This window comes from Lycium ferocissimum, chromosome 10 (genome assembly GCF_029784015.1).
Source record: "Lycium ferocissimum isolate CSIRO_LF1 chromosome 10, AGI_CSIRO_Lferr_CH_V1, whole genome shotgun sequence".
Lineage (NCBI taxonomy): Eukaryota > Viridiplantae > Streptophyta > Magnoliopsida > Solanales > Solanaceae > Lycium > Lycium ferocissimum.
Genome location: NC_081351.1, coordinates 14132405 through 14153932, shown reverse-complemented (window position 1 = coordinate 14153932; position 21528 = coordinate 14132405). Strand labels below are relative to the sequence as shown.

The window sequence follows — 21528 nt, the reverse complement described above, 5'->3', positions numbered from 1 at the left end:
CAGTCTCCGTACCCCTCAAAAGGTAAGGGTAAGGTCTGCGTACACTCTATCCTTCCCAGACTTCACCTGGTGGGATTACACTGGGTATGCTGTCAGGGGCGGATCTACTCAGTGGCGTGGGGATGCCACGCCGCGCAAGCTTCGGACGAAACAAGTACATATATATAGGTATATATACATAATGTATAGATAAATATTAAAGTGGCACCACGATGACAAAGGCATGCCGTAGTGCCGATGGTGAATGGGCCGTACGTCGCCCTTCAATACGCGGGATCGAACCCTTGTAACTACACAATTTTTTTTTTAGAAAAAAAAATTAAATATAGAAACGACACGGCAAGCACCACGTGAGGTACAAATCCTCTTATTCTAATCAGCAAGCAGCCACGTTCTATTCTAATCTCTTTCTTTTTCTTTTTAATAATTTGTGTTGACTTAGTTTCAATTATTAGTAATTTAGTTACTACTTTTTAGCTTTTTTATTTCAGTTAGTACTACTTTTTTGTTTAGGTATATAAACTTTACAGCATAACTTCTTCTCTCTCATCAAATCAAGAAACATAAACCTAGTTCTTGGGTTCCCCTTTCCAAATCAAAATCGGTACGGCAACCTTCCAATTCCATTGCCAAGAACCTTCATCTCCAAAATCGACAACAGCACTTCTCCAAATTCCATTGTTGTATGTTTACGTTTGTCTCTCTTCTTTGTTTCTTTTAGTTATTTACTTGTTTTTTGTCTATTGGAAATTTGAAAGAAATAAACATTAAAAGAAGATTTATGGTGTGAGATGTGAAAATGGGATTTGTGTGCAAATGGACTTGAAGGAAACTAATATGCATTTATTTGAATGTGACATTGAATCAGTGATATCAACCATCAAGGCTTGCTTTGAGTTTTAGGTTCATAAAGTACTTTTTATCCATTTTGGATTTTGTAATGAGTTACATCTGATATATATCTTGTTAAAACTTTGTGCAAATAGAAATACAAAATTAGCACTTAAGTGATTCCTTCATGTTTACAGAGAAAATTTACTTACGGCTTAATTGCTTCATAGCGTGAGTTGAATATAAATTTTATTTTGTAGGAAGTGCTCGATTTTGTGAATTGCGATGGATAAGTTTCTCACAAAATTCAATTGTTCTCAACCAAGTTCTAGTACGGATGCCAACAGTTCTCAACTTATAAATGAGCTCAATTTAGGGTCGCTTGAAGCCGATCCAGGAGAAAGGGTACCCATTGCCGAATATAACCCTCGAATTCGAGATGAAGTGAGGAGACATTATATTCAAACAGGGCCTTGTCAACCTTTGCTTAAAAAATTTCCTTCAACTCAAATAGGAAATAGAGGTCGTCAATTTGTTTCAAATTGGTACAAAGGTCCACATTCTAAATGGATGGAGTATAGCATGAAGACAGATGCCGCATATTGCCTATGTTGTTATTTGTTCAAAAATGAATTTGTACATGGAAGTGCGGCTGAGTTTTATACAAAAAATGGTTTTAGGAGTTGGAATAGGGCTCTTGAAAGATTTCCTTTGCATGTTGGTGAGGTTAATAGCGTCCATGATAAATGTTTCAAGAAGATGCTAGATTTGTCAAATCATGATCAATCAATTCAAGTTGTTCTTGAAAAGCATTAGAAAGGAAAAAAGTGATTATAGAATGCGTTTGGAAGCCTCAATTGATGTGGCAAAAGACTTCTTTTGCATCATGGAGTTTTGCCTTTTCGAGGAGTCATGAGCGAAAGTGAATCTTCAATAAATCAAGGCTTCTTTCTAGGATTTTTACGATGGCACGGGGACAAACATCTGGGATGTGGGAAAAGTGATACTAGAAAATGCTCCACAAAATGATACTTTGACTTGTCCTATGATCCAAAAGACATTGTCAATGCTTGTGCAAAAGAAACGGTGAAAGCTATAATTGGAGACTTGAATGGAGATTACTTTGGTATATTAGTGGATGAGTCCAAAGATATCTCACGCAAAAGAGCAAATGGCTCTCGTGTTGCGGTATGTTGATAAGAATGGTGGGTGGTAGAACGATTTATCGGTCTAGTCCATGTTAGTGATACATCGGCATGCTCATTAAAGAAAAGAAATCTACTCTTTGCTTTCAATCACTCACTAAGTCCATCTAAATACGTGGACAAGGTTATGACGGAGCTAGTAATATGAGAGGAGAGATAAATGGTCTCAAAACTTTGATTATGAAAGATAGTCCATCGGCATATTACATTCATTGTTTTGCTCATCAATTGCAATTAACACTTGTAGCTATTGCTAAAAAACATGGGGATGTTGAAGACTTCTTTGATCATGTTACTAATGTGTTGAATGTTGTTGGAGGATCTTTTAAGCGTAGAGATTTAATTCGTCATCATCAAGCTGAAAAGTTGGAGCGCTTACTTGAATCAGGTGAAGTTCATCGGACGAGGACTAAATCAAACGCACGGACTTCAAAGACCAGGTGATACTGTTGGGGATCGCATTTCAAAATATTAGATAACTTTATTGTTATTTTCTCAACTATTGTTCATGTGCTTGAAGTGATTAAACATGAAGGTTCCACCTCGAAGTGATAGAAATCAAGCAAAATATCTTTTGATTGAGATTAAAACATTCAAATTTGTTTTTATGCTTCACTTGATGTTGAAAGTGTTGGCAATGTCAAATGAGTTGAGCAAGATTTTACAAAAAAAGGATCAAGATATTATCAATGCGGTGGAGTTTCTTCGAGATTGCAAAAAGAAAGATTGCAAGATATGAGGAGCTGGATGGAAGCCTTTGTTGGATGATGTTTCCTCGTTTTGTGATGAACATGATATTTTGATTCCCAAGTTAGATGAGTCTTATTTTCACAGGAATGTCAAAGCGTAAGTCTTCGGTGTTTGTTATTCACACCACTTGCGTATTGAAATCTTTTGTGCCGTGATTGATGTGCAACTTCAGAGCTTAATGATCGTTTTGATGTAGCGAGTAGTGATTTGCTTCTTGGGATGGGTAGCTTGAATCCAATCAATTCTTTGCTAATTTTGATAAAGGTAGAATCATGACTTTAGCAAAGTGTTATCCAGATGAGTTTGATGAAGTACGAATTCGAGATTTGAGTTACCAACTTGATACTTTCATATTTCATATGCGAAGTGGTAATCCCAAGTTCTCCAACTTGCAAGGAATTCGTGATTTGGCAAAAGCATTGGTTGAGGCAAATCTTGTGGATACTTATTCACTTGTTTATTTACTTGTGAAGTTAACTCTGATCTTACCTGTTGCAACCGCAACTGTGGAGAGAGCATTCTCATCCATGAAGCGGATCAAAAATGAAGTCACGCGGAATAGCATTGGTGATCAAATTTTGAATGATTGTTTAATATGTTACATAGAGCGTGATGTATTTACAAATGTAAGTAATGATGTCATCATTGATCATTTTCAGAAGATGAAACCTCGTCGAGGACAATTGTAAATGAATGATGGATATTTATGATATTAGTAATATTAGTGGAACTTTTATGCTTTTCTCTTCTATATAGTGCTATAAACAAATGTTTCATCGGAAAAGACGAATAACCCGAACCAAAGCCCGAAAAATGAATAATCCTTATCCGACCCGAAGCCTAAATTGATTGAATGGCGCATGGCACCCGGAAACTTCAAATCCTGGATCCGCCTCTGTATGCTGTTGTTGTTGTAATAGCGAATCGAATAGATAGCACTACATGTAACCAAATGTAGGAAGACAACAATATAAAATAAAAACATATATGTATTATACAAAAAGTCACTTCCGATGATCCTCTAGTTTCTTTCCTTTTTTCTTTTGCTTAACTATTTGATATTCAAAATTTACTGATTTGACTAAGCTAGATATGTATTGTGTGGGCAGGGGAGACACGTATAGTGTATATGTTTCATGTATATATTACAGGTTGATCCAAATTTAGCTGCTTTTGTTCACATATAATAGATTTCTAAACTAGCAAATCATATGTTGTGATAGAAACTCAAACTCAAACCCATCAAGTTCAAACCATAGAACAGTCTCTATGTATAGGACCCATTTAAGATTCTCCCTACTAGACAAGTTTGCATGCTCAGAGCTCAAATGCATGATTTTTATTTTAGAATAGATGGATCCACTACATCCCTTGGTACGTAATACCAATTTTTGTTTATTGTTTACTTCAGTTACTTTTTTTTTGTTTTTGTATACTTACAAATAAGTAGGGGGGAAAAAGATTATTTCAATCTCGGTTGTTTTTAATTTTCTCGCATCTGCTTTCTGCTCATGCCAATGGTTTCATAAGATTATTTTTAACTTCTTTTTGTTTAATTAGTAAATATTATGTTGTTGAGGGATTCGTACCTGGCGAAAATCAATTTATATACTTTAACTGTAGCCAGTATTGTCCTTGTATTATTAAAAAAAAAATGTAGTGAAAAGAATAAGACCAGAGGTTATGGAAAGTCAGCATAAGGTTCTGTCAAGTGTCATTTGTATCTGCTCCAGCTTTTATTGCACAATTCTCCAACTCAATGGCTTGGCCTGTGATTCCCCACTGCCACTCAAGACTAGAAAATGGATAAATTGGTCTTTTTTTAGTAAAACTATTTAGTCGGTACCGTTTGTATATACTCTATCTTTCTCAGACCCTACTTGTGAGATTACACTGGATATGTTATTGTTGGGTATCTGATCGGTATGCACTAGCGTATTCAAATTCAATGTAGGGTTCATCAAAAGGAAAAATCATTATCTACTAGATTATTTTTTATTTTAAGAATTCGAAATTTAAATTTTTAGTTAAGCGTAAAGGAATCATGTTATCCCACCTTGTCTTTTGGCGATAATCCACCTATCTATTTATAGTGGTGAACCTATACTTTTAACCCCCCACCTCGAGAGGGGTTCCTATAATTCATAAAAAGTATTAATTACTTCCTCAGTCTCAAATCATTTATCACGATAACTAAAAATAATTGTCTCAAATTATTTATCGTTTTAGAAGTTTAAGGCATAGTTAATTATTTATTTTCCATTTTATTCTTAGTAGAATTTTGTCATTAATGGAGATGATATAAAAGTAGAGTAAACATTTAATGAAGAGAGATTGTAACTTGGACATAAATAAGGGAAATTAGATCAAATGCCTCTCCTCATTGATATTTCTTAAGGAGTGTGTAAAACCAAAAAAGCCATAGATAATTTGAGATGGATGGAGTAAAAGAAAAAGATAATTTATTCCTGGAGTTAATTATCCCCTAAAACTTTTAACTTAATTCAAATAAATTACCTTTTTTGGCGAAATTTAGTTTAATTGTTATAGGTTACTTGATAATTTATACATGTAACCAGCTTATGCATACAGACAGTTAACTGGCCACTAACTTTTAAGGTAGTGTCATTGTGTGAATATATATATATTACCAGTGTATAAAAAGTAAAATTTCCCTTTTAAGGATTTATGGATTTCATGGAGCACTAGACCATGTAACTCGAAGCTTCTTAAGCTTTGACCGCTTTATAAAGAAACTATACCCACAAAAGTTTACCAATGATGTCAAATTAGATGTTGAATCTAACTCACACCCCAAATGCTAGATCAAAGAGAGGAGAATTGTCTAAGCCTTATAAGGAGGCCGGGGTTCTCGTCTGTCAAAGATGTGGTATATTCTCATCAAATAATATGCCCTTAACTTATTAAAATAGACTAGTCTTTTGGACTATGACATATTTAGTCTACGCCAAGCAGACACGGAGCTAGGTGAAGGCAAAGGAGGTTCAATTGAATGCCCTTCATCGAAAAAATTACATTGTGAAAATAGGGGTAAAAATGATTTTTTATATTTATACATAAATTTTTGAATCCCCTAAATAATGGAAAGATTCTAGTATAATGGTAAAGGTAATTTAGAAGTTGCTTTAGCTCATAAAAGATATAAGCTCAATTGTGATATTCTTTTTTTTTTTTTTTAAATCTTCTTGATTAAATTTCAGGTTCTTCCACTGATTCTAGGCTTGCACAAATGATAAAGCTTTTTCCTAATAGTTTATGGAATTCAATTCAAATATTCTTTGGTCTCCCAATCTTTTCACTTTTTTCCTTTAGTTAGAATAAGGACCACCACTTTGGTGCATAGTATATATAGTATTAGAATTAGCAAGCTAGTTAGGTTTAATTCTCAACTTGGATAAATTTCTTATTCTGATTCTGTTTGATTTTGATTAATCCCCTCTTTAGTGAATACAGCTAGTTACAAAACAATGCTTTATACGAAGGAACAATTACCTATAAAGCTTGTTGAGGTTAAAACCAATTAAATCAATCAAATATTAGTATACAACAAATTATGGATACAAAAGAAGGTTGGCCTAATTAGTGGGTTGGTCATATGCTTTGGATTTGAAGTTGGCCCAAGTGAGTTGGTCTTATTCTTTGGATTTTGAGGTAATATTCTTGGTATTTGGAACAAAGGTTCTATGATTTTTTGTCTGTTTTTAATTTTTTTTCAAGTTTCTCTATAATTTGATTTGTCATTCCAAGAAAATATCTGCTGTTTTCAAGTTCCTAGGCATGAGCTTTTATAGTGCTGGCTTGTCATCCCAAGAGAGCCAACAATTGAATGGTTTATTGCAACCTTGGTTCAAACGTATGTGCACGATATGTATACATGATGGACAAGTAATAAATTGATGAAATAGAGTATCATCCTCGCATATATTTACTATCACCTATTAACTAAATTAAATTAATACAAATTTTATTTAATTTATTCAAGTGTTATTTTCAAAAGTTTGTGATTAATTATGCTACTGCAGAAATATAAAAATAAGCAAGTAAAGTTTAACAAGTAAACGTACACACATAGCCAAGCTAAGGTTAAAAATCAACGAAGAAAATACTGCATGGTTATGGGTCAACTAAGAATCTTGTTGAGTTATCCACTTAAATTGACTAATCGATTTATTTGCATTTATTAGTCGACATGGTTGATTTTGCTCGTAGGAATTTTTTGAGTTCGTAATATTCGCCTATTCAAGTTAATCGCCTATGGAGTTAAAATTAACAAAATGGACTAATAATTCATGTATAATAACTGAGCAAGACAACTATCTATCTATTCTAACCGCAAATCTATTCTCGAGGCTTGAGTTCTGAGAACGTGTTATATTCAATCTTATTGCAATCATGAGATCTCTTCCCAAATTTAATTCCAGATTCACAGATAATATTTAATATTTGTCAAAAATCAGACCATTAGCAATTCAGATGAAATAAGCTAGATCACTTTGAGCCAAAATTCAGAATGTATTTAACTATCTTAAATTATTTTTAGCCAAAAAAGAAGACTACGTTCTTCCTTCAATATTCCCAGTCCTCAAAGAAAATCTTTCCTTCCAAACTTGTAGCTGTATAAAGAGAAGAATATTCTAGTACACTACTATATATATGCATGGTTGCTACTGTAGTTGGAACGGTGTCCAATTATGAGCCTAGCTTTGACTGACAATTCATATTATACCACCTGTCTGTTGCAACCAAATATCTCAAACATATAAAAATATATCTTCTAATTTTAGAATTGAAGTGACTGACAATGTAAAAAACTTTTATATTACTAATATTATTTAACATACGATAGCAGGTTATTTAATATTTTCGTCAAATCCCAGTTAATACTTATTATTCAAACTTACTTTTAATTATTTTATAATATGGCTAATGATCAAAAACATATCTGAATTATCAGTTTTTTCGTGAGTTTCTTACTTAAACAATCAGATCAGGTGTGCGAATTTTAATTTCTACATGAACTATCACCAACTGTTTATAGACTCACCTCAACTATTAGTTGTTCCTTTTTCCTACCTGAATAGTTGAGATGTGTTTTGATAAATAGTTAGTGATAGTTAGCAATGCTCGTATGCGCACGATAGTTCGATAAAACTCGCACAAAAATGGTAGTTTAGATGTGTTTTGACCATTTTCTCTTTATGATAAGTAACTTGATTATTTGATTGTATAAATAATTATACACTGTATAAAACATAGTAAATTCCTGATTTTATCCATCTAAAATAAATTCATCCCACAAACTATGGAAAAAGGTTTTACGAAAGGAGGAAAAAGGAGTAAATAAATATTGTAAATCACATTGAATTCCTTTTTGAATAGCCCACTAACTAAAAATGGTCAAATATCATTGTTGCGTGGTCATGTCTTTAGCCTTTGAGGCCAAGCATGTTACAAGTGGTCCTCTAATGTACGACTAAATATTGATCTTTTAAACATATATACGTTTTATTATATTGATCTTTTAAACATACATACGTTTTATTAGTATAACCTTTTTTGGCATGAAAACTCATATTCATTCTCATGAATGTATGGTGAGTTGTTGAATCAAAGTTCCAAGGACGCCAGCAGAGTAACACTTCTTCATTAAGAAAAAAACATTTCTCCTTTTGGAGTTGTGTAGTGCAAAATCATATGTGATTGTGAATAAATGGCACTAAAGGGAATGGAAAGGACATTAAAGGAGGCACAAATGACTAAACAAAGGGGGAAAGTGAAGATATACCATTTGCCTTTATTAAGCTTTTAATGAATTTTATAATACATTTGGCAGCTCGAACAAAAATAATTACTATCGCTCATCAATATATATATATATATATATATATATATATATATATTACTTATGTATAAAACGTGCTTTTTTGTATATTACTATTAATATACAAGAATATATATTTATTAGCTATTATTTTGATGAACGGTTATACAACATAAAAGTTCCTTTAAAGAAGCTTGATCCCTTGACCCCCTTGCACCCAACCAAAAAACAATGACCGTTTACATTTTCGCCAGGGTATATTGTCGTTTTTATTGCTTTCGAATCAAATTACATAGATAAGGAGAGAGACATGTAAAAATAGATTATATTCCTATTGCTATAAAAAGTTGATAAATCGTACTCGACACCAACTCATTTATCTAAATTCCACACCTTTATTTTCCTCATACATAAGCAGAACAACTTGTTTTAGCAATTATTGCAGTGATAGGATTATTTGGTGGCATAGGAATAACCAAATTGAAGGGAAAATGACAGGATATTTGAAGAAACAATCCTCCTTTTCTCCTTTATGTGCTTTGTTACTACAAATACTTATTACGAGAATTAGGTTCTGGACCGTCCCAAATTAGTAATAGGACACGTTATGAACATTATGGGCAACCTTAGCTTGAACTAGGGCCTTTGTCTTTTGTTTATGTGGTTAGGGATGATAAAACTAACTCATAAAAATATGATTCGCTCAAGCCGTTCAGAGCTGCCTTTTTATTAATTTATTATTTAGTCAATTGATGCCTAATTAGCCTTATCTAAAATTGAGCTAATATGTGGTTCAGATTTACTCATGAGAAACCTTGTCAAAATACTTTTGAAAGGACTTCTTTTTTGTTTGATATATAATAATAATAATAATAATAATAATAATAATAATAATAATAATAATAATAATAATAATAATAATAATAATAATAATAATAATAATAAAAGGTACTTAAAGAATTATAAAAAGAACAAAACAAAAAAAAATTAAAACTTAGTAAAATTGGGAGAGGGTGGGTGGGGGGGGGGGGGTAACTTTTTTTCTTCGCTCAGTTTGACCTGCTCAATTTCAGTCCAACTCACCCATTTGACACCTCCTATCATGGTCCAATAAGCCTTTAACCAATAGTCCTCTCTCCAACATAAGTGAATTCAAAATTTAAAATTATTTGAGTTTAGAATGAATGTGATTGGTTTTAACTTACTCCCACCGTCCCAAAAAGATCGTCTAACTTTTCTTATCAGTTTGTACCAGAAAGATTGACACATTTCTATATTTAGAAACAATTTAATTTTATAGGATGATTCTGACCCTACACAAATATCTAAGGCACGTTTTGGGCCTAATAACATTTCAAAAGTCTTCATTTATTTTCTTGAATTACGTGTCAAGTCAAACTAAGACAATTTTTTTGAGACGGAGGGGAATATATGGTATCTTTTTAGAAAAGTTTATAACTATATACGTGATTCGAGTTAAAAGTAATGAATTTAGTTAAACTCAGTGAACGCATTTTAAGTTTGCCTCTTACTCAAAACCCCTCCAAAGACACCCCCCCCCCCCCCCCTAATTATTTATGCCAGTCTTATTGCAGAACCTTAGTATATTCCTAGTAAGCTGTAAGTTATGACGTTAGAGCTCTTTGGTACGTTTAAATTTGTGCATATAACTTTAATTTAATTTGTTCCAACATTTCATGGTCGTTTCCAACTCTTTTCTTTTGGGATTTTTAGTCATTCACTCATTCTGTTTGCAAGGTGATAATTGATTAAAAATATTTAAATTCGAGTGTCATTTGCCTCGCAGTACGCACTTTAGTGCTTTATTAATGTTCTTAGCATGTGTGAGCATATGATTTTTTATGATATTAAAGTTCATATTAAGTTTAGATAAATCTCTAAATTCCGGAATACGAAACACATATTAAGGTTGACTATGTAAGTCTGTCATGAATTTAACTTAAAAGACCAATTTTAATGAGGCAACTTATAGGAATAACTACATTTTAATGCTTGCTTTCAATCCATAGTTGTCTTTTGTCAAATTACATTTCGTAGCTAGTTTTTGTAGCAACAGACGCCTGTATTCGCGTGTATTTGACTATATTCGAATACATACAGATTTTGTATCAAAAAACATAGCGCCGTAAAATAGGCATTAAATGTGGAGGAAATCCGTTCAAAAAACGAAAACATAATAATAACTTCCACAATTCACTCCTGGGATTTTAGCTTCCATAATTCAACATGTTTCTCCTTCCTCTTTCCTTCTTCAAATTACGTAACATAAATTCAAAATTCAAAAACTAAACTGCAGAGGAAAAGCAAAACAGGCGTACGTTCATTCAACAGGCAATTCGAAACACATGATATATATTTCAAATACACTTAAGATTCAATTGTATTTTAGTATTTTATTGATCGCAACGTTTTTGTAAGATCTTAACAAATTCAGTAGTAGTTTTAATTTGTTTTAGAAATTGTCGAACTGCAGTGATAAAAAGCTGTTTTTTAAGGTTTGAATTTGTTTGTTTTGTATTGTTTTTCATTTGACTTGTCGATTTTCTCCAGTTGTTGTTCAATAATGATTTCATATAAAATTTGATAATGTTTCAAGTGTTAATCGATCGCCTTGAATTTGTTTTATATATATATATATATATATATATATATATAAATGTCTAGTGTAACAACATTAATTCGACACTCTGGTAGTTGGAACAACGAGAATTGTTATGTGAATTTCATAATAGATGCTATCATTTTCAAAGAATTTGCATCATATATAGATTTGGTACAAACAATAGCAAGTCAGTTGGAGTTATGTACTAGCATAAAAAACATAAACATCAAATACACAGTGGAAGGTAATCCGATGCCGATGGAAAAACACAATGATATGGGCATGAGAGTGTATGTCTAATTGAAGAAAGATAACAAACAGTTTGGTGTGTATCCATTGTGCATTACTACAATTGAAGGGCAGTGAGAACTGCGCATCCGGTGAAAGTTGTATTCAAGGCGAGGTGTTACAACTTGGATACACAAATCAAATGAAGCCATGAAAACAGTCGAGTCGATAGACTTGGTGTAATCAAGTTTTGGTAAGGCAGTTGTTGTATTAAAAAACGACAACAATCTAGTTATTTCGCACAAGAATCAAAAAGAGGTTTTTGTAGATCAAGTCTACAAGGACAAAGATACAGTAAAGGCTATGATGGCGAATTATGCAATTTCAAATAGGTTCAATTTTCGTGTCGAGAGGTCTCATGCGATAAGGTAAGTTTAAAAGTTTTATGGTGTATATAACTATATGTATTAATGTGTATATGTGTGTGCATCCAAAAGTCTAGTTTTAGATTTCTTATTGACATTAAAAACAATTTCTTCACCATAACACTTTAACCCAGACATTATTGCAAAATCCCGAAGAGTAAATGTTAATTCGAAACCATTTTTATTAATAACAAAAGCATCAGGAGTACTTTTCTTCAACTCTCTAACCATGAAACACCTGAATATTTGTCCTTGAATTTAACAATGTTGCATCTGGAGGAATTTTCCAAATATAGTTTTGGAAAAGAGTTAATACTATCGTTCTAAAAGTGTGTCCTTCAATTTTTTAAATATTTTATGGTTCATCTACGAAGCATAGCGTGTTGCATGACTGGAAGGATATTCAACATAGAATTTATCATCCTAAATACAATGCCACACTTAATGAACCAGTCAAAACACATATATGTATATGAATATCAGTCAAAACAAATATATGTATGTGAATTGAATATCAGTCAAAACACACACAAAAATTAAACTAACAAATAGTGAAAATCAAAAGGCCAATTACTTTGGTAAACATATAGTCATCATTGCAGTAGAAACAAAAAGTCAAATACATATGTATAAGAAAATGTATATAGTTGCAGTAGATATAAATACAATCAAACAATATGTATTCAATCAAATACATATGTATATTAGTACATATACATGTATATTTCAACCATCATTGCACAAAAAACAATGATTATACTAATACAAATACATTTGTATTTCAGCATCTAGTTCATTCAGAGCAAAATGCATTCATATATTTATCATAAATTGAACCTCCAGAATAAAAATACATATAACTCAAACAAAATACTGGGAATCAAATACATTAAAATACATATAAGCGTATATTCAAATACCTGCTTCATCACTACTTCAAACTTCTCATGTGGTTCTACGACTTTTTTTTGCCTTGCTACCGGAAGCTCCATCACTAGTTTTTCTCCTTCTTAAAACTTTTGCAGCGTCTATTTCTTTTGTAGATTTTGCAATTTTCGGTTTTTTCATCCTTTGCATTTTTGAAGGATCATGAATTTGCTTCGTACGCCTCTCAGCTGCCATTCCTTCGATAAAGCCTGCAACAACATCATCTTGTTGTTGAAAAATCCCAAAGTCAAAAGAAGGACAATCGAAATTTTGTACAATAGAGGGTATACCTCGAGTAACCTTGTTTGGTGTTCTTCCGTCGGCCATTAAAAGAGAAATTGAGAATTCTTCTTCAAAACCCTAAGAATTTGATACTTCAATTCACATGAAAAACAAGTGTATGTGTACCAGTAACCGTATGTTACTGGTATAGCTACCAGAAGCGAGGCAGGATTTGAAACTTGTGGGTTCGGAGTTCTAATTCTTTAAAGATAATGGGTTCTAAATTAATAATTTATACATATTGGACAAAACTTTTAAGGCAAATATATGATTTGGACCAAAGCTACTGGGTTAGGCCGAACCTACGCCCGAAGGGCTAGCTCCTCCCCTGATAGCTACCAATGATATTTTACAAAATCACTTTAGCTAGTAAATATAAATAAATTACAAGGGTTAGAAGTAGCTATGCCAAGTAGTTTTTTCATTTTATTTCGTCTATCTTATTTAGGGCCCTTATTTAGTTGGACTCCAAAATATATGCCATTTCACTAGTCCAAAGTCCCAATGGAGTTCATCTTGAAGCCTTGACTATTAATGTCACATTTCAAATTACATGGCGCCAAATAAAATGAAATAGCAAGAAAATTATTACATCTGTAATATGACGTTGCATGCCAAACCAAGAAAATTGGCCAATACAAACACACCAAGAGTAGATAAAATGAGATTGTTTCATAATTCAAACGAACCAATTAAGTCGTCAAAGCAAATGCTTTTGGCTTTAATTAATATCAAAACTTTTCTATCCTACCATTATTATAGTTAGGAAGCTCCCACAGGGCTAGGAGATCATCAGAGTATATCAAGGAAGTCGAAGGAAAGCATGAGAAGCTTTGAAGAAAGCATCTAAGATCTTCCTTTGCATCTCTGATCTTTGTCCGATGTCAAATCCAACGAGGAACAAGCCAATATGATCGATTGTTTCTTTTACGAAAGAATTACTGCTCAAATAATAATTGAATATGTTGACTGAATGGGTATTATTGATTCTAATGAATGATTTTATGTAAAGACTAACTTGATTATGAAATTGACAATTTGAACTTATTTATGTATATGCTTCCGTTGTTAGGTTCTCGCTTAACTTTTATGAAAATAATACAAGAGGTTCTCGCTTATAAGCATTATTGTTGAATCGTTATATATTTTTAAATGTTGTATTGAGTAATAAATTAGTATTGTAGTATTACAGGAAAGGATTTGTTGGGTGTGCGAACAAAAGTATCACATGCAGTAGGCGAAAAGAAAAAAAGCGAGCTATATAAGGAGTTGAATCTTTTCTTAATGATATGGGCCTTTTGGAGAAAATCGGTGCGGAGCCCAAAGCGGACAATATCACATCATGTTGAGAGGCTCTTTGAGCCGTTTTATCCCAACAATTAGTATCAGAGCCAATGGTCTGGCGGGACGAGCATGAAGATGACGGAGTGTGGCGTGGGGCCCGGCTTAGTGCCTTTGCCCGTCTATGGGCCGGTTTACAACCTTTACCCATAGCTTTGAAGACGCATACACAGCCTTTGGGCTTCGTATTCGAATGTGGGTGGCACATTGACACGTTATATAATGAGTCATGTGAACTTAGTTCGAGGGGGAGATTGTTGGGAACAAAGTGATCACATTGTCATCATTGTATAGAAAAAAGGAGCTACTTATAAGAAGAGAGACTTGATCTCTTAATGATGTGAGACCTTTTGGAGAAAAAACCGGCGTACGGGCCGTATTAAACTGGACAATATCACATCATGTTGAGAGTATCTTTGGGCCGTTTTATCCCAACAGGATTTATGTCAAATAAAGGGATATATGACCGCGATGACTTATATTAGTTGACTTATTCAATAAAAATGAATGACATTTCCAATAAAGAATGATTTAGCATTTAATTCATAATAATTGAAATGTTTATTAAACCATTAAGTGAATATTATGAGGTGCGCTAAGTAGAAGAATGTAAAAACATGACCCATATGTACATATAACTTATAAATGATTTGATTAATAAAATGTCTTTAGACAAATTTAAATTTAGATATAACTAGGGGAAGTTAATTGTAATTATAACTCCCCATTAATCCACTTTAATGAAAAGTGAGATTAATTCCTCAACTGATGGTCCTCTCCCTGCCTTTAAAATCAAGACTAGTGTGTATTCATCGATACCATTCTAACGAAAGAAAAAAAAAAAGTAAAGGAAAAGGGATGAAAAATAGACTTCTCAAGAGATTTAAGGGTCTGCTTGGAAAGCCACCTGGTAATTGGAATTGGTGTAATTACTAGGGTAGTAATTACCCAGCCTAGTCATTACTGACAAATATGATAAATGATATATTAAGCTAGGTATTTAAGATACATATTGTTTCTTCAAAATATATTAATTTATAATCACATATTTGTAAATAGTATTGTAAAAGTAATTGTATGTATATTTTTTAAATTAATTAATTATAAAATTAAAAGCGCATTTCTAAGAACATCAATGGCTGGATGTTTGACAAAAAGATTAATATTTGTACATATAATATCATAACATTATTCAAATGTTTGACAAAAAATAATCTATCAATTGTAAGTGGAAAATGAACAACATGCAACAACAAGTGGATATTTACTAAAGCAAATAAATTGAAATTGAAAATATAACCTAAATTCAAAATCCAAAAAAAAAAAAAAAAAGTTTAACATGATACTTTTATGTCAATTCAACATAACATAAAATAAGTTTAAACATAACTTAAGTAAATATAACTCAAAAGAAAGTAAAAACATATATAAGTCTATAACCTCATTCAACAACAGAATTGTACTTTAATAACATCACCCATTATGTGTCAGTTTGTTAATGACTTATTCTTTCTAATATTAAGAAGTGTAATTTTAAAAACTATAATAATAACGTAGTTACCCTAAATGAAGAAATTAAAATAAGAAATTTTTTTTAAAAAAAAATACGAGCAATTACATGGAATCACAAGAAGTAAAGGTTGGAATGAGAAGAAAGAAAATGAAAGATAAATAAAAAAATATTTAAAATGTAAAAATAAAAAATAATTAAAATAATAGAAAAGAAATTAAAATAAAAGAAAAAAAGAAATTAAAAAGTAGCTCAGTAATTACACCCAACTCTCAACCTCCCTTAAGAATTGGAGAGTGTAATTACCCTCTCCCAATTACATGCTAACCATGTAATTACTTGGCCTAACAAACATGAAAAACTGTGTAAGTACACTCAATTTCAATTGCATGGGTAGCTTTCCAAACAGACCCTAAAAGATTGAAGCAATTTCATATGACATCATCATGGATTCAGATAAAAGTATCGTTATCTTATGTTTGTGAAATTTCTAAGTTCTAACAATTCTAAAAAATTTAATAGGATTATTATGTTTGATTATATATGAATAATAGTTTAGAATAAAAAATCCTTACACGTCAGTTATACATATATTTGCTTCTTTCCAAAGGGGAAATAGCTATTTTTGATATCTTTTCATTTAAATCATTCGTCAAATCTAATCCAAATTGTTCTCAGTTTTAGATTTGGATTTCTGCACCCTATTTTTCTTTTCTTTTGGGTAATGTATGATGCCTTGCTTCCCCATCACAAATATATGTCACATTCCCCAAAAACAGTGTTCTATTGCTTTCTTGTATGGTCGGATTCTTCGAGAAGAATATCATATTACATTATAATAAAACCTTTCAGCAATTACATTGTATGGAAGAAAAATCTTAACTTTGAATTCTAGCCCTCTGGAAAAAAAAAAATTCTAGCCCAAAAATAGTTATGATACTTGTCAAAAAATAGAGTTGAGTTAAACAACATGACAGTTTGGCCGAGTGGTCTAAGGCGCCAGATTTAGGCTCTGGTCCGAAAGGGCGTGGGTTCAAATCCCACAGCTGTCATTATTTTTGTTTTCTTTAAGGTTTAAGCCGTGTAATGCACGGGCCGAACATGTCTATTCACTTTAATTAGCTAGTCTTTAATGTTTATATTTTGAAAATAACTTTTAAAAACATTCTAATTGTTATTATATATAGCAATATATAAAAAATGTATTTTGTGTACCATCACTTTAGTTATAATTTAAAAATGGTAAAAACAAATGATGGAATTAAGTCTTTGAGGGGGAAAGAATCGGATTTTTTTTCTCATTATCATGACAATGAAAGTTGTTCATCACTATGAAAAAGAAAATTAGTAAGAATATGAGGGAAAATTAATATTTTAATTTTAGATTTGTTCTTTTAAATTCTTTAATATCTTATATGTATACCGACATGTTGATATCCATGTCAATTAATGTATATATTGAATTTTTTAAAAGCAAAACTAATAAAAAAAAATTATTAAATTACTTAAAAAAATATATATTATAATTTTTTATATTAACAATTATAGATAAAAAGAATTGTTACAAAGAAATCAAAATTAGAAGATATATGTTATATCGTAAATCACTAAAATTTTAATTCCGAAATGAAAATATAAAGTAATATATTTTATAAATGTAAGGAAACAATAATCAGAAAATGCAAAGGCGAGTAAAATAAGTAAAGTATTGACAAAGAAGGAAAACGGGGATAAAAGCCACTCTCTCCCTTCACTTTTACTTGTCCACGTTAACATATCAAGAGAAAGAAATTTTTCTTCTTCTTATCTTACCCCTCACATTAATTATTCATTTTCAAATCATTTTTTGAGGCTATTGAGACTATATGTAACACCTCGTAGCTTCGGGCGAAGGTTTGACTCATAAGATGATAATATAATGGAACTAATATGAGGGTTATAGGAAGTGTTTTGAAAACTAATCAAGTCATAAGGAATGTCTTTGGGCAAAGCAAAGTTGGAAGCCACTCTACGGGACATGTTTGCAAGTGAGTTTATAGAAGGTCTTACTTCCAACGACCATAACCGCTTTATTAATTAAGAATTTGGGAAAACTTCCTAAATGAAAGTTGTAGCCCTTTGAAATACCTTTCCAACGGTATATTATGGGGGTCAATTCGGGATATACGTACAAAAAGTTATGGCCATTTCTACGGAAGGATTACGAGCGATCCGTTCCTTGGTCATGTTATACGAAGCGGTTATACGGCCCATATAATTTTATACGGACCGTATAACTCGTCCGAACTTCATGAAACCTCGGCCCGACGTTCGTTTTGTGCCATGATAAAATATGGTCATATTATACGGACTATATAACTTTATACGGACCGTATAATATGTCCGTATAATTTCCGCCTCACTTTTGTATAAATTCAAGCCTTGAGTTCTTTTATTTCATTATTCACAATTCCAAGCCCTAGCAACAATCCAAAACGTCAAGGTAAGTCAATCCAAACCCTTCTCACTCAATTCTATCATATACTCTAATAATCTAAGCAAGAAATTATTGTTCCTAATCTAGGGTTTTCAAGAAAACCCATCTCAAGGTTCAAGAATCAAGATTTAGGAAATCTTCTCCAAAATTCAAGTCTTTAATTCAAGTTTTGGAGCAATTAAAGTATGTACTTCTGTCCACGTGTAGGAATATCTACGTTCTTCCCTACGCTCCGTTTCTTGATATTCAAGAAGTTCAAATCCTAGGGCATTAAACCCAACATATTGGTAGCCCGTATTTATGTATTTATGAACATGAATTTTGTATCTATATTCGTTATTGTATTCCTAATCTTCCATTACGGTTATTAGGAACCACTAGCTTAATCCATGAATCGTGAATTCTTCCTCATGTGTTCTCATTATGTTTATATGAAGCTTTATGATTTTATCTAGCAAGTTACAAGCATGTTTTCAAGTTAATTATATATGTATTTATGATTATTATTATTATTATTATTATTATTATTATTATTATTATTATTATTATTATTATTCATGAATCAAGAACATGTTTGCAAGACTATGACAGGTATTTCATGAAACCATGTTACAAGTTAATTTCGTGAAATCATGATTACAAGTTATTTCACGAAAATTATGGGCTTCTTAGCCAACTATATCATGTTCATGTTTTTTGGAGTTGCTTAGTTAACCGATAAGGCTCAGTAAAGCCTGACTACGTAACCACCGTAGTATAAGGGTTGTCAGCAAGGAGGCAATACCTTCATTATGCAGTTTGTATCCTTACATGCTTATTATTACTTAAATCTCATATCCCTGGCAAGGTGTGAGTGTTCTGCTGGTAGCACGCAAGTACCAGATCATGTTGTCGTTTATACTATAGCATTCCCCACGTTAAAAGCAGTTTTATATACATGTATTTCCATTGATTTACTGTTTTCAGACTTTACTCACGTTTCATGCTCATGTTCAAGTTATATTCAGTTTCAGTTCATGTCCTATACTTTTGTTGTACCATGTTCTTTATTTCAGCAGGTTTTACATACTAGTACTATTCATCATGTACTAACGTCCCTTTTGCCCGGGGCATGCACTTCACGGTGCAGATACCAATTTTCAGGAGCATACACCTGCGTAGTAGAATCACCTCAGTTATCAGCTTATTGATGAGCCCCAGCTCTCAGGGGTTCAACATGGAGTACGCACTAGTATTCGGTTTATGGTAGTCCGGGGCCATGTCCAGGTAGTTAGTATTCGGACATGTTTTAGAGGTTTCATAGACGGATGTTAATTCACGAGTCGATTTATGCTTTTATGTTTGCAGACTATTACGCTTTCATGATTTTTCATGCTATGAGATAATTTTAAGATTTTATTCCGCAATTACATTTTCATGATTCACTTAAATTGCATCATATAGATTATATTGTTTTGATGCCCATGTTGACAAGTAAGCCATGAGGTTCGCTCGGACACATGCAAGCAAGGCCCGAGTGTCGTGTTACGCCCAGGCCATGGTTCGGGGCGTGACACTATACACCAATAAATATAAATATTATGATAAAATATATACTTCATTTATTAGTTCTTAAAGAACGTGAAAAGTCAAAAGTGGACAAGTAAAAGTGCACGGAGGGAATAAATATGTGTCGGAGAATTAAAATTGAAGTGCATACGTGTATACACGAGAAGAGAATAAATATTCAGTAATATGACATATTCACGTGGGATAAAAAAATAGTTTAGTAATGTGGCCAAGTAATACGGGACCGAGGGAGTACTTCATTTATTAATTCTTAAAGAACTTGAAAAGTTAAAGTCAACAAGTATAAGTGCACAGAGGAAATAAATGTGTCGGAAAATTAAAATTGAAGTGCATATGTGTATACATGAGAAGAGATAAATATTCAGTACTATGACATATGTCCAGTTTTTAGTAATGTGGCCAAGTAATATGAGACGAAGAGGGCAAGATGGAAAAGATTTAATTAATTTTATCTTGGTTTTGTAAATGAACAAGTAATTTGGACATATATTTTTAGTAATGTTGAGTACTTCATTTATTAATTCTTAAAGAACGTGAAAAGTCAAAAGTGAACAAGTAAAAGTGCACGGAGGAAATATATAAGTGTCAGAGAATTAAAATTGAAGTGCATACGTGTATACATGATAAGAAAATAAATATTCAGTACCATGACATATGTCCTCATGGGATAAAAGAGTAGTTTAGTAATGTGGACAAGTAATATGGGACGGAGGGAGTACTTCATTTATTAATTCTTAAAGAACTTGAAAAGTCAAAATTCAACAAGTAAAAGCGCACGGAGGAAATAAATGTGTTGAAAAATTAAAATTGAAGTGCATACGTGTATACATGATAAGAGAATAAATATTCAGTACTATGACATATGTCCACGTGGCATAAAAAAGTTGTTTAGTAATGTGGCCTAGTAATATGGGACAGAGGGAGTACTGCATTTATTAATTCTTAATGAACTTGAAAAGTCAAAAGTCAACAAGTAAATGTGCACGGAGGAAATAAATGTCGAACAAATTTGTATTGCTATATTAATCCTCTCTTTACACATATATATAATAGAAATAAATAAATAGAATAGAAATTTGTGTAGGAGAATTAAAATTGAACTGCATACGTCTATACATGAGAAGAGAATAAATATTCAGCAAGAACGAGAAAAGTCAAAAATGAACAAGTAAAAGTGCATGGAGGAAATAAATGTGTCGAAGAATTAAAATTGAAGTGCATACATCTATATATGAGAAGGGAACAAATATTAAGTATTATGACATATGTCCACGTGGGATAAACGAATAGTTGAATAAAGTGTACAAGTTCATATAGGTTATGGTACAAGTATTTATTGCGTGTACAAGTTGTAAAGCTTTTGGTACAAGTTGGTGGAGCTGTGTTAGTCCTCCTTTGGCACTTATATATAATAGAAATGGACAGATTATGGCGGAAAAGCTCTCTAAATAATAACAGTATTGTATAAAACATATAATAAACGTGGTCTATAGAAATTAATCTGCATAAATAAGTTTAG

The 21528-nt window shown here is 32.1% G+C and overlaps 2 protein-coding genes and 1 non-coding gene across 3 annotated transcripts; all 3 read left to right on the top strand.

Annotated features, from left to right (window-relative positions):
• The first annotated feature begins 1116 nt into the window (after positions 1-1116).
• On the top strand, positions 1117-1647 carry LOC132034627 (uncharacterized). Its single transcript, XM_059425012.1, has one exon. The coding sequence runs from the start codon at positions 1117-1119 to the stop codon at positions 1645-1647; it is 531 nt and encodes a 176-aa protein (XP_059280995.1).
• Positions 1648-2180: 533 nt separating this feature from the next.
• Positions 2181-3475, top strand: LOC132034626 (uncharacterized). The gene is made up of 3 exons (XM_059425011.1): positions 2181-2424; positions 2959-3009; positions 3051-3475. Exons 1-3 carry the CDS (start codon positions 2181-2183, stop codon positions 3473-3475), a joined length of 720 nt encoding a protein of 239 aa, XP_059280994.1.
• Positions 3476-16936: 13461 nt separating this feature from the next.
• Positions 16937-17016, top strand: TRNAL-UAG (transfer RNA leucine (anticodon UAG)). The gene has a single exon. It is a non-coding gene; the product is annotated as a tRNA-Leu (tRNA).
• Positions 17017-21528: the final 4512 nt, after the last annotated feature.